Source organism: Bos javanicus, chromosome 23, assembly GCF_032452875.1.
Source record: "Bos javanicus breed banteng chromosome 23, ARS-OSU_banteng_1.0, whole genome shotgun sequence".
Taxonomy (NCBI): Eukaryota; Metazoa; Chordata; class Mammalia; order Artiodactyla; family Bovidae; genus Bos; species Bos javanicus.
In genome coordinates, this window is record NC_083890.1 from 316,491 (window position 1) to 331,529 (window position 15,039).

General features: G+C 39.2%; 1 protein-coding gene across 8 annotated transcripts in view; it reads right to left on the reverse strand.

Annotated features, from left to right (window-relative positions):
* Positions 1-15,039, reverse strand: part of KHDRBS2 (KH RNA binding domain containing, signal transduction associated 2) — a 750,813-nt gene that overhangs the window by 78,826 nt on the left and 656,948 nt on the right. For 2 of the 8 annotated variants that reach the window (XM_061397774.1, XM_061397773.1), the window contains exon 9: positions 5,463-5,523. In XM_061397774.1, the coding sequence (XP_061253758.1) occupies positions 5,495-5,523 (29 nt within the window). In that variant the 3' untranslated portion in view covers positions 5,463-5,494. Of the gene's footprint in view, positions 1-413; positions 5,524-6,075; positions 6,206-7,105; positions 7,649-8,915; positions 8,937-15,039 lie in introns of those variants that run through there. The other 6 variants (XM_061397769.1, XM_061397767.1, XM_061397771.1 and 3 more) reach the window with 6 other exon arrangements.

Below are 15,039 nucleotides of genomic sequence, written 5' to 3' on the forward strand. Positions count from 1 at the left end.
TCTTTAACAAGTGGTGCTGGGAAAACTGGTCAACCACTTGTAAAAGGATGAAACTAGAACACTTTCTAACACCATACACAAAAATAAAATCAAAATGGATTAAAGATCTAAACGTAAGCCCAGAAACTATAAAACTCCTAGAGGAGAACATAGGCAAAACACTCTCCAACATACATCACAGCAGGATCCTCTATGACCCACCTCCTAGAATATTGGAAATAAAAGCAAAAATAAACAAATGGGACCTAATTAAACTTAAAAGCTTCTGCACAACAAAGGAAACTATAAGAAAAGTGAAAAGACAGCCTTCAGAATGGGAGAAAATAATAGCAAATGAAGCAACTGACAAACAACTAATCTCAAAAATATACAAGCAACTCCTACAGCTCAACTCCAGAAAAATAAATGACCCAATCAAAAAATGGGCCAAAGAACTAAATAGACATTTCTCCAAAGAAGACATACAGATGGCTAACAAACACATGACAAGATGCTCAACATCACTCATTGTCAGAGAAATGCAAATCAAAACAACTATGAGGTACCATTTCACGCCAGTCAGAATGACTGTGATCCAAAAGTCTACAAGCAATAAATGCTAGAGAGGGTGTGGAGAAAAGGGAACCCTTTTACACTGTTGGTGGGAATGCAAACTAGTACAGCCACTTTGGAGAACAGTGTGGAGATTCCTTAAAAAACTGGAAATATAATAGCTTTTTTAGTAAGCTGCCACAAATAAAAATTATTCTATGGTTATCTGAGATTTTAGATTCACTTTGAATCAAATTCATTAAAAGTTGGGACTCATGACAGCATTTTGGGAAATGTATGTGCTATAAAATTTTGTTTTAAATACTGGTTTTCTTATATGTTAGTACTGTGACATTACCTAAGTCGCTGAACTTTGACTTTCTCTTCTATAAAATGGGATTACCTGTTCTTCCTAGTACCTTGCCTGGTATGTACACTCAGAAAACTGATGGCCTCATTATTATTGTTGCTGTTATTCCTTGGCCTCATACATAATGTAAATAATGTGATCAGTTTTGTTAATTACTGTTCAATTGACTATTTGCAGTCATTCACTCCATAATTTTTCTGCAACAAAAGTTAAGCTTTTCAATGGAACCTGAAGTTAACAATTTCTTGATACTAAAACTGATACTTGATATTCAATCAACTTGGGAGATTACCAATCACTGCTTTCTATTCCCTTTAAAGCCTCCCAAAGTAGACAAATTTCTGTAATTATTTTAACCAAGAGACACAGAGATTGAGATAAGGAAGAAAATGCTACATAATTAAAGGGTGACATTTTTAAGGGACATTTATGATTTCAAAATACAAACCTGTATATTTTTAAGTGGAAAACAAAAGGAACAAGAGTAATATTTTAATAATATAGTTTGAAAAGCAATTTCCTTGAAAGGAATTTATGAAAATCTTTAGCATGTCTTTCTGTGCCAAATGTATTTAAAAACTGTTAGTGTTTCAGTTGTTATTAAGCTAAACGGCCTTCAGTTCAGTTCAGTCACTCAGTTGTGGCCTGAGTTCCTTTAATCTACTGAAAGTGAAAATTATCTAAATATTACAAATAAGTCCTAAAAGTATTATCTGGTCTTATAATTGACATCAAAATGATTCTGATTTAATCCTACTGAAATGCCCTAAAACTTTTTGTTGGACATACATGAGTAGGTATAAAGACTTTCTTACTTATTAGTGTTTAGTGCCCAAACTAGCTACCTTTGGTGCTTTGTTGAGCTCCCTGATGTCACAGGATCATTAGTGTACCAAGAGCTATAGCATTATCTGAAAGACTGTGTGGAGGATGGACATGAATAATGTCAACTGTAATTTAGAGAGCTTGATATGTCATGTAACTTACACAGACAAATGTCAGACATGAGAATATCTATACAGACACTGGCTCCTGAACTGGCATAGTACCTGTTTCTGCCATCTTTGGAAGACAACACTTTGAAATGAGTGAAAGGGGACATGATTCCATGAAAGGATCCAATGGGACCAGTATCACTGACAAAAGAAAGCTCCCTCCAATTGGGCAGATGTCCACTAGTCAGGGCCACAATGAACAGTTTTCATTCTATCAAAAGTTTCTGCTGAGAGACCACTGACGTAGGGAAATTCTCATTCTCTGTTGCCAGAGAAACCTACTGTGTTCATTTCTGCTTATTTTGAGTTGGGAAAGTTATGTGACAAGTGACTGCAATGTTAATACATCATTATATTTATACATCCTGGTCAGTGCTGGTCAAAGCTAATGCTGCAACTTCCTTCCCTGCCTTCCGGCAGAGGTGTCTGTGAGTGGCTCTCTGCCACATAAGCTCCAAGCCTGCCAGCATGTAGAAACATTCTATACAAATGTTTTCTTAGATGATTGCACCTAAAATACACTGAGATGGGGAAATTCAGTGAAGCTGAACTCAGTGAATCCTCTCCAGGCTCCACTCTAGACAAATATTTCTTTTGTGTTCTAAGCCTATCTGAGCGTAAGGCTTTTATTGAATAATTGATTTAGTGTATAGACTCAGATTCAAGACCACACTGATGTCTTTATACTAGTATCTTAGATATTGCTATCTCTTGAGCTTTCTTCTCAGTCTGAACAATATTTGTCTTATAGATATATGGAGGTGGATAGGAGTCTTTATTAATTCATTCATTAATTTGTTCTTTATTTTTGGATAGGAGTCTTTAAAATATACTCTTTTATGTCTTATTCTGAACCTACTCAAAACACAGGTTTTGAAACTAAAAATCTCCTTTCTTACAAATCATTGTTTTTGAACTTTAAAAACTCTTACTTTTAACTTAAATAGCCAAGAATATTTTCTCTTGTTCAACATTGGCATTTCTGCTGTGATAGTCCTGCTCTGAGTTAATGCATTAGAAGATCAAGTCTGAATGATTAGAGAATCATGGCGTATACAATGACAATAACAGCAACATAAAATAATTACAGTGGAGACAAAAACATATTATTAATATATCCAAATAGTAACAAATTGCAACTGATTTCTCTATCTGGCTTTACAAAATAAAGCCTACTGTTTAAAAAGGATCAGAGAAGAAGAATATGCAGGATACTGGATTAAAGATTCCTCTCCCCTTGGTTTATAAAAAGAGTAATTTTTTAAACCTTTTTTAAAGTTAATTTTATTGAAGCATAGCTGCTTTGGGGTTCCCTCATGGCTCAGATTCTAAAGAACCTGCCTGCAATGTAGGAGATCTGAGTTTGATCCTTGCGTCAGGAAGATTCCCTGGAGAAGGGAATGGCTACCCACTCCTGTATTCCTGTCTGGAGAATTCCATGAACAGAGGAGCCTGAAGAGTCAGATATGACTGAGAGACTAGTACTTATTATAGTTGCTTTACAATGTTGTGTTAGTTTCTAAGGTATAGCAAAATGAATCAGTTATATGTATACATATATCTTCTCTTTTCTTGGATTTCTTTCCCATTTAGGTCACCATAGAGTACTGAGTAGGGTTCCCTAAGCTATACAGTAGGTTCTCATTATTTATTTATCTTATGTGCTTAGTCACTCGGTCATGTCTGACTGCAACTCCATGGACTGTAGCCTACCAGGCTGCTCTGTCCATGGGGATTCTCCAGGCAAGAATACTGGAGTGGGTTGCCATGCCCCTTCTCCAGGAGATCTTCCCAACCCAGGGATCAAGCCAGGTCTCCTGCATTGCAGGCAGATTCTTTATCATCTGAGCCACCAGAGAAGCCCATGAATACTGGAGTGGGTAGCCTATCACTTCTCCAGGGGATCTTCCCAACCTAGGAATCAAACTGGGGTCTCCTGCATTACAGGTGGATTCTTTACTACTGAGCCACCAGGAAATATAAGGTATTAAACAGTTATTTTAACAGTTTGGGTCTTAGAAAAGCTCGCTCAGATGTAAAGGCAGTTCTTAACTATAAGACTTAATGTAAGTTTTGCCTTATTTTCTTGGGAATATTTCTTCTGATTCAAACCTACAGTGGCTTCCTTTTATTTTTCCCATAAAATCTAAACAATTTAGTACAGTACTCAGGGACGACTCTGACTTGACTCAACCCCATCTCTCCAGGCTTTGCTTTTGCTCGGTGCCTTCATGAATTGGACCCTCATGGCCCATTGACCTGCTCCTCTAGGCACATCCTGAGCTGTTTGGACTCCAAGATCTGCTTCAGCCCATTCCCTCCCCAGGCAGCCCTCCCTTCCTCCTCCCTGCATACTGCTAAGTTGCTTCAGTCGTGTCCAATTCTGTGCAACCCCATAGACAGCAGCCCACCAGGTTCCTCTATCCCTGGGATTCTGTAGGCAAGAACACCTGAGTGGGTTGCCATTTCCTTCTCCAATGCATGAAAGTGAAAAGGGAAAGTGAAGTCGTTCAGTCATGTCCAACTCTTCGTGACCTCATGGACTGTAGTCCACCAGGCTCCACCGTCCATGGGATTTTCCAGGCAAGAGTACTGGAGTGGGGTGCCATGCCTTCTCCTCCTCCCTGCATAAGCTGCCCCTATTAGTCCCTGAGTCTCTCAGCCTCTTTGCTCCGTCCAGTCAAGAGAAATCTTCTGGCTCTCTCATCCCTTGCCTATGGCATTAGTTTAAGGCTACAATATATTAGGAATGCTTGTGTGGTGATAAGAGGACCAGACCCAGCAGGAGAAAACTTGGGTTTTATCTTGGTTTCAAGCATCCTGGCAAGATCATGTCAATTCTCAGGTCTGTCTGTGGATCCCAAAACTGGCAGTGCATTGTTTTCAGTCTGAGATTTATTGACTAGAGATTTCTGCTCTTTGTGTATAGAACAATATTTTAAAGTAATTAACCTCCAATTAAAATAAATAAATTTATATTAAAAAAAAAAGAAATTAAGTTTCAGTTCCCAATAGTGCTTTGTACTTAGAAATATTTGCTGAATCAAATACAGCAACAGATAAGAAACAAGGAGTTTACTGATAAATTTAATGGGATAATGAGGAAAATGATGGTAAGTTTATTTATTTGACTAAATATCAATGTTAATAAATAGTATTTCTTGACAGAGAGTAGGCAAGGAGTTGGTTATGGGGCTTCCTTTCCCATCCCCTCTATCTCAGTCAACAATTGTGATTTCCTTTTCTTATACCTGCAGAATAAAATTTTTAACACTTTTTCTTTGTACAGTGAAGAAGAGGTAATATATAGAAGCTCATAGCAAAAGGGCTGTAGATTAACTACAAATTCATGTTTCATTTGACAAGCGTCTGACTAAGCTCAGAAAACTTTGCCAGTAAATACAAAATTAGATCACTTTATTCAAAAGAAGATACAAATATCTCAATTCCTAGACAACAAAGTAAACCTTTAGTATTTCAACAAGTGACATTTGGTGTTTTAGCTTGCTGCACAGCTTCATGTTGGTGAAGATTATCTATCTTTCTCTGGATAAAAATAATCTTACCTCTGTGCTTCTTAGCTCATCACACCTGTTATTCAACTATGTGCTCTTTGCTTGTGGTTACCTGAAATATTGAAAAAAAAAAATAGAGTACAAATTAAATACAACTCAATAGCACTTTGTGAAACATAAATGTTAGACATTTAATTGATGACAGACACATACTTCATAAAACTATCAGCATGCAACTCCAGCTGCAAAAACTGAACAGCAATATGCCTAAGCTGGTTAGCAGCAAAAAAGTAAACCAATTACATTGACAAAAGCCACCATAAACAAAAAAAAATCATTTTTAAGAGATTAACACTTTTGGCATTCATCCCTACCATCGAGTCTTTCATTTTCTTTGTTCCATCAAAATTTAGCTTACATTTGATGTTAACAAGAGTTGCATTACTATTATTGTTAATTTTAGTTCTGTTTATTACCTTGAGGGTTATATATTGTAAAATAATTTTGGTGCCTCTAGTTAACGTTAATTAGTTGTTTTAATAACCTATATACCTATTTGTTATGTTTTTGTAGGTTTACTTTTTTAACTATCAGGAACTTAATAACTGAGAATATTTAACATTACTGTTGCATAGCAAAATTACAGAGTTACTATTAGTGTTACCTGTTTTAACGTTTAGTCATCCTTTGAGTCCTGCGACATATTTCGTTAACAATCATCAGCCATCAAGTCTGATAGTCTCAAAAGAAATATCAGCCCTCTAAACTGCCTTCAAGGGAGGTGATATTTAGCACTGAAAATTACAAATAGAGTTTTTGAGGTTGAATAGCAACAAGTGGCCAGTGACACTGATGATTTGTTTGTCAAAACAAATTGTTGTAAACTACGCAAATGAAGACCACATATTCCTTTGAGTGAAAACAATAAAGTGAATCTACGCAATGCTTACATGTTGGATGGGATATTTAATGTGCGGGAAACTCAAAGGTTGAAGAACTAGGCATTTAGACAGTGGTAAGTAGTAATCTTACCTCTTTACACTCCATTACTCTTTCTCACGAGAGACAAGCTAATGCAAACAAGTCAACCAGAATTTGTGTTTAGCAAGATAAAGCTTAGAGGATAGTTTAAAATCCATTTATTATTCTAAATCCATTTTTTTCCATTAACATGTTATACATTAGTGTCTACTAACCATGATTCATGTAACAGTTTAGTTTTCTAACTTTTAAATTATTTAACAACCATAAGTTATTAGTACACTTTTAAAGTATTACACAAATATCTTAAAACAGGCTTGGGTTCATTTTTGTAATTTTTAAATAGAAAACATTTTAGGCATATCTTGAAGAAGAAATAAAGCAGGCATTTAAAGCTAGAAAACAAGTAATTCCAAATTTAGTTTTTACAAAAGCTCTCAGCTTTATTGACAAATTATGGCAAACATATTTGACAAATTGTGGTTTCCTATTTAGAGAAACTTACACATGGAACTTTATGTGTGTGTGTGTGTGTGTGTGTGTTTCCTTTTTAAACAAATACAGGTTAAAACACTAAACAAATTCAGTTAGCTACATACATACAGTAGCTTCTTGTTTGCAACCCCATTAAAACAGCATTTAAAATTAAATTTACAAACTTAATATCAAACAGCTTCATCTAACTAACAGATATTAAAAGACAGGTTAAAACATCTTATCTACAACTTTTATTATAGCTAGTTCAAATGTTGTGTTACAGTCTTTTAGTAAACTTAAACAAAGTTTTTCTGATGGAGACTCAAAGTCTGTTAAGAGATTCATGCTCTTTGTTAAATTTGAAAAAAAAAAAAAGAGAGAGAGAGAGAGAGAAAGATTACACACAACAATGAAAACAACCCAGAGCGTATCATCCTACTGAATGATGGTTTATAGACGATGCTTGCCAACATCTTTTTTAGTCTGTCTTGTAAAATAATAATAGTGTCATTGTCATGCCAACTGTATAGGGGAAATACAAGAAATATATGGGAGCAATCATGGGCAGTTATCCCTAGAATAGGAACAAAAAAAAGGACTATTACTTGTCATGTTGTTGTTTATGTGGAGACCACAGGCTATGAACTGTCTTTGAGGTGAGGTCACAGGTGAGGAGAACCCTCAGTATCTACCATAGGGGTGCTCCCTGTATCCCCCTCGGGCTGACCTTGATGGAGGTGCTTTCAGGCTGGAGTGAGTCGTGGCCCATTCTTCTGGTGCTATGAACAAGAGATAGATAGTAAAATTCATTTTGCTTCACAGTTATTGAAAGCAGTTACTTACAATGCAATAGTAGAAAAGAGAGTAAAGCATCTTAACACTGAAGGTCTAGCTTTACTACATGTTTCACATGGTGAGATCATCCAAAAAAGCATATATTTTGAAATGCAACCACTTAGAAATAAGCCAGCATGGCATTTTTCAAAGCACAGAAAGTTAAGAACATTTAAACAGAAAGTCCATATTAGAAAAAAAAAAAAGGAGCATCAAGGTAAATCACCCCTTCCTTATTCTTTACACAGACTCCTAAAAGAAACTGGATAGGGGAAAATAGCAGTTTTTAGCCACTGATTAACATTAGAATAATCTAGAAATCTTGAAACAAAACCAGAACCAAAATGCCTAATGTCTGTTTTCTATCTCCAAAATCAAATGATTAGAAACTCTAAAGGTTGAGACCCAGGGTTTGGCATTTTTTACATGGTTCCCTAGATCAAGGGTCCCCAGCCTCTGGGCCATGGATTGGTACCTCCTGTCAGATCAGCAGCAGCATTAAGTTAGAAATAAAGTGCACTTGAATCATCCCCAAACCTTCCCACACCCCTGGTCTATGGAAACATTGTCTTCCATGAAACCAGTCCCTGATGCCATAAAGGTTGTGGCCACCGATCAGGGTCAAAGTTTGAGGTTCATTGTGCTAAACTATCCAAGTTAGTGAAAGTAAGTTTCAGTAGCCAAATAAGTAAAGAAAAATCTTCTATCAGTTTTTCCAATAAACAAGTTGGAAAATAAAGAGGTATTAGTACACTAGGACAATTCATCGTTTATGTTTATTCTGACTTCCAGTAACCTCAATGTTCTGGGACCTGGCCAACAGACAAGAAAAGCAACCAAGCTTTTGGGTATTGTGAAAAATAGTTTCTGTAAAGTCTGTGTACCCGTAAGGGAAACATAGTGCTTTTCCAAAGGGCCAAGGGGTCTGTGGGGATTTATACAGTCCCAGAAGCTAGGTTATTTAGGCCTTTCAATCAGAATTCAGTTCTTTATTAGAAAGCAGACTGGATTTTGGTGGGAGGAAATATGGGACTAAGAAGAGGAATTACTAGAAAGACACACACTGACATCGATAGCTGATATAAAAGGTGGTGGTAATGGAAATAACTGGAAAATCACTGCAGACTGAGGGCATATACCTCTGGAAAGTTCAAGTGCCTCTAAAAAATGTCTTCAGCAAACATAATAAGAAAAAATTTAAATTGTACTTACTATAAGGCAAGGAATAATGACCTACAATATAGAAAAATGAACAAAAGTTGGATCAATGTAGGGGAAAATAGCATTAAAGGGGTGAACATTAGGTGTCTAAGGATATCCTTCATTAGAATACCTTCATTACAAATGATATATGATGATAAATGAAGGGTTTCATCTCTTTCACTATTTATTCTTTATCGTCTGAGCCACGAGGGAAATGCTTTAAGGTACATGCTTATGTTTATTGCAATATATGTTGGGGCATAAAAGTGAGACCCTAGATAAATATGAGAAATGTTACTTTGGGTCAGAATATAGATATACCTGGATCAGGGGTTGGAAAACTAAGACCTTTGAGCCAGATTTGGCCAGCTGTCTGTTTTAATAAATGCAGTTTTTTTAGAATACAAGTATGCTTATTTATTAAAACATTGTATGTGGTTGCCTTTTCTCTACAAAGGAAGACTTGCTTGATTACTTTCGTGATTGTGACCATACTGGCGCAAAGCCTAAAGTATTTACACTCTGGACTTTTACAGGAAACACTTACAGGCCACAGTCCAGATCATGTTTTTTTGATGGGGGATTGTAGGTATTGGTCTTTTTCACAGTATCTCTTGAAGACAGGAACTTAAGTCTGAGCTGCTGGACTTTCTCAACATAGACATTTTGGAGAATAATGTTATCTGTGTACTTCATTGGAATTAAAGAAAAGTTTCTTTGATGTACTGGAAGGGAAAATAAATCTTGCTTCGAAGCTTGAAAGTGCCTTGTCAGCCTCTTATAATGTGAATTTTATATTTTGTCTATGAATTATCAAGAATATGTCAATTTCTTCACCCTCTGGTGGTAGAAGATAAAATCTACCCTATTCTATTACTGTATTTAACAAAGGGAATGTACCACCTTTTGCTTCATTTGGTCTAAGGTGTTGAAGATCCCTGAGTTGCAATTTATGTGTTTTAGGAGCTGCAAATAATATAGGCTTCAAGTTTCCCAGGGGGTGGAAGTCCTGGATTATTTCTTAGATGCTGAATGTTCCTGCAGAAGAGCGAAACAACACAGTCGTAACTGCCACATCTACTCCCAGATTTGTCACATCTTTTAAACTGGCATAATCTTGGGGACGTGTCACAGAGCACATAATAAAAACTCACTGACTTAGTTTTATTTGACTTTATCTAAAGCTCCAGGAGGCTTCCTTGGTGGCTCAGTGATAGTCTGCCTGCAAATGTAGAATTCACCAGTTCAGTCCCTGGGTCAAGAAGTTATCCTGGAGAAGGAAATGACAATCCACTCCGGTATTCTTGCCTGAGAAATTCCATGAATGGAGGAACCCGGCGAGCTACATTCCATAGGGTCACAAAAGAGTCAGATATGACTTAGCAACTACATAACAACAACTCTGCTGTCGCTGCTGCTGCTAAGTCGCCTCAGTCGTGTCTGGCTCTGTGCGACCCCATAGACAGCAGCCCACCAGGCTCTGCCATCCCTGGGATTCTCCAGGCAAGAACACTGGAGTGCGTTGTCATTTCCTTCTCCAATGCAGGAAAGTGAAAAGTGGAAGTGAAGTCGCTCAGTCGTGTCTGACTCTTAGCGACCCCATGGACTGCAGCCTACCAGGCTCCTCAGTCCACGGGATTTTCCAGACAAGAGTACTGGAGTGGGTTGCCATTGCCTTCTCCAACAACAGCTCTCCCGAACAGCAAACTGATGGTGGAGGTGTGGTGGCTGGGCGCCACCACTAGGGGCCCCTGGGCCGTTCAAAATGATCCGGATTCAAGTAGGCCCCCGGGACCCGCCAAGGGATCTCACCGTCAGAGGCCTCCAGCACAGGGCCGGTCCGGGCACCCGCCCTGGGTTGGGGGGGGGGTGCCCCTCTCGGGGCTGGCAACCTCCAGTGCCAGTACCCGGAGCCGGGAGAACACTCCGGTACTGCTGTCCTACGCCCCCACGCGCAGCCTTGCGTGCCCAGCTGCCCCCAGGCACACGAAGGGCACTCCGCCCGGCGGGCCGCCGGCCAAGAGGCAGGGAGACTGCACCCCCCGCGAGACGAGGCCAGTTCGGCGCCAGACTGGGGACGTGGGCGAGGTTGGCCCCTTGCGGGCCTGGGCAGTGCCGGCCGCGACTGGGGGCGGTGCGCCAGCACGGCGAGGGGCGCAGGCGCTCCGGGGGCCGGAAGACCGAGACGCGGCGGTCTGGCGGGAACACAGGCCACGCAGACACGGGGGTGGCCCGGGGGCGCCGGCCGGCCCAGCCACCCCGGAGCCTTCCGAGTCCCTGGCCCGCGGTCGGGGCCGGCGGGCGGCGGCCTCACCGCATGTAGCGGAGGCGCCCAGCCCGCCCTTCTCGCCTGTCTGTCCTCCGCAGAGCCGTCTTTTTCTAGCCCGACCCCAAGGCTCTCATCCTGGGGACACGCTCTCGAGCGAGGCGACCCAGCCGGGTCCGCACACAGGCTGCGGCTGGAGGCTCCTCAAGGCTGCGGGACTGCGGAGCCCGACCTCTCTTCCCCGCCCTGGGCTCACCACTGGGCCTGCCGGGCAAACGAGTGGCCCCACTTGCCGGGTGCCTGGAGGGCCCAGCAGGACCCTCCCCCGACTGACGGAAGAGGCATGGGCCCAAGTCTGTTCTTTTCTGCTTCACCCCAAATTCAGTCTCTGAGATTTAATTTGGTGTCAGGCTACAAAGGCCATATTCCACTTCAATGTTAACAAAAAAGGCAAACTGAAGTCCTCGCAGTCTAAGCGTCCTTACCATTAGCAGAAGAAATCAATTTCACTTAATTCAGATCTTGGGCCCATTGTTTACATCTTTTCAATAATAAAAGGTCAGGGGAATACTATATCTATCTGTGCGTATTTCCTTGATCTATATTTTTCTTAATATCAGAATGGCTACATATAGTGAGTCACGTCTACACCACAATATAATAGAAGCCAGCTTCTCTCACTCAAGTTTTGGTCTTTGGGTCTGGACTGGAAAGCACTGACTCAATAAACAGTCTCCTTGGTCATGAATCATCTAGTGTGTCAGTGAGCCTTGTGTCGCCAGCCAATACCCTCACTGCTCACCAGAAGCTCTTGAATTAATTCAGAGAAATAAGTAATTTTTAGAAATTCAGAGTGATTTCAACTTAAGTCCACCATAGAACCTTGCACATAGGGATAGACAAATTATTATAAAGTGGTAATGATGGGAATTCTCTAAAATGTGAACTTACAAAGATCCAGGTGCACTTCGAATTTGTCTGTCTTCTTGCGGTTCTTCTATTTAGAAGATAGAGTAGATTTAAAATATTTTAGGACTCCATACAAATTTCGGAGTCCTGGTCAAATGTTTCAATTCCTATGAAGGATGCTATTAAAAAATCATTGCAGACAATAAAATTTAGAGATCTTTCTTTTTACTTTTGGAAAATGATAAAGTAAAATTCTCTCAATATCAAGATCATTGTTTCCTGAGAAGCACTAGCTACTCTATGCATATGAATAGAGCAAATAAATACATTTTTCCTTAGAAAAGGTAACACACTCACTGCCAAGTTGGAAATTACTGGAATGGTTTACTGAATTGTGACTCAGGAAAAAGCAAATAAAGATATGAGAAGTAGAGTTCAACTGATTTGATCAAATCCCTACCATTTCTGGTTGGGTTTCCCAATCCAGATTTTAATGTACCTTACAGTATATAATGAAAGCTGAGCTCCAAAGAACTTATGCTTTTGAACTGTAGTGTTGGAGGAGACTCTTGAGAGTCCCTTGGACTGCAAGGAGATCCACTCAGTGTATCCTAAAGGAAATTAGTCCTGAATATTTGTTGGAAGGACTTACACTGAAGCTGAAACTCCAATACTTTGGCCACCTGATGCAAACTGACTCATTTGAAAAGACCATGATGCTGGGAAAAATTGAAGGTGGGAGGCGAAGGGGATGACAGAGGATGAGATGGTTGGATGGCATCACCAACTCAATGGACACGAATTTAGGTAAACTCTGAGAGTTGGTGATGGACAGGGAGCCTGGCATGCTGCAGTCCATGGAGTCACAAAGAGTCAGACAGGACTGAGTGACTGAACTGACTGACAGTATATGATAGGAAGGAAAGTAGGCAAATAAAGCATTCATTAAATAAAATTTTCTTGTTTTTCCTTCAGATCTCATATGTGCCAGTCCTTATACTAAGCCCTGCATATGAAGATGGTTTAAAGAGCCTTGAGGAGACCACAGGACAACACTAACATGTCATAAATTATGACAGTTGTAATAGACATTTGAGGAAAACACTGAGGAAAGCCTGCAGAAGGGAGTTACTAACTTCCATCATTCAATTGACTTGGATTGAACTCTAACACTGAATCAAATAGCTTATTTTCTGAGTAAATATATGGCACGACTAAGAATTCAGGCCCTGTTTAACCCAGAGAACTCATATTCTTTAAAATGTTGCCTGTATTAATTATTTTGTACCGAAATGGAGCAGCCCACATCCCCAGCCCCAACCATGCCTTCTGCCTTGCCCACATCCCCAGCCCCAACCATGCCTTCTGCCTGCCTTTTGCTTGTGGAAAACTTTAGTCAAAGAATAAATTTAATCAGAGAAGTGAGAAATGCTGAAGCAAAGGAAAACAGTCTAAGGAGACTAAATAATAATAACGTAGTCATTAAACATAGTCAAGGACGTTTAGTTGTTTCTCAAAGGCTATAGATAATATTCTGAGCCATATCCTGTGAGCTGTCTTATAGATACCAAAACACCAGGTGGAGAAGTTAACTACATGATGACCAGACTGTACCCAGGACTTGCAAGATGATGTTCTCTGATTGCTGTAGAGATACTATGAACATTGAGGTTGTTAGAGGGGAAATGAAGCTCAGGAACAAGGTGCCAATTTATGAAAAGTCTGTATTATTTACCTGGAAAATAAAATTTTAATGTTTATGCTCCCAGTAGTAGGTTTAACATGCTATCTTCAGAGTAAATTGACATTAGAGAGCAGTTCAGAAAGAACATAGTGCGTCATAAAGATTATCTAGGGCATAGCTCTTAGGCTCACATTTTGCTAGATAACTAGTTGCTTATATTTCTGAGATATGAAAAAGAATATCAAAATTTTTTAATCACACTGCAACAAAAAAGACAGCCCTTGTCACTTATTTTTCACATACTGCAAACCAATTTGCAAAAAGTGCAGATTAATGTGAGAAACCTAAATTGATCTCTATTATTACAAATCACAAGTGTCTGTAGTTTCCCATCATATAATCATAAAAGAGCATTATAACAGATTGATTAAAGTTCACATTGGCTCTGAGCCACTCAGTTTGTTGGACTCAGATTTCTCATTTCTTAAAGGAATATCATTCTATTTAAAAGCATCTTTCAAATATTTAAGAACATGTTGCTTTATGGCTATTTATTCCCAAAGAGAATATGTTAAGTTAGATGCTTTTTAGTTATTGTAAGACTCTATAATAATAATGCAAATTTTCATTATTTAATTATAAAATACCTACCCTGCTAAAAAGATGAAGATACACCTACTAGGGGTCATGTATAGTGCTAGGCATTTTATGTATTTTATTAGCAAATACAATTTTCTTGCAAGATAGTTGCTAGTGTTATCTTCCTTTAAGATGAGAAAGCAATAACTCAGAAAGTTTAGTAGCTTTCCTAACATATATATGGAATTCCTTGCTAAAATTTGGGACTTTATCTTAAATGTGCTACACGAGTACAGAACATATATATTTGTAATTGTCTCACCATCTTTCCACCCAGTGAGCAGACGGTAAAGCGTCTACCTGCAATGTGGGAGACCCGGGTTCGATCCCTGGATAAGGAAGATCCCTGCAGAAGGAAATGGAAATCCACTCCAGTACTCTTGCCTAGAAAATTCCATGGATGGAGGAGCCTGGTGGGCTACAGTCCATGGGGTCACAAAGAGTCGAACATGACTGAGCAACTTCACTTTCTTTCATTTTCTTTTATCTGAAGGAAGCCCCTGGATTCCATTCTCTTTTTACTTTGCTTGGTTAGCAAATAAGACAATTTATTTTACTCCTCTCTGATGGTATAATAATTGGTGAGTCCAACAACAAATAATTGATGAGCTAAATGTGTGAGAATGTAGCTTTAA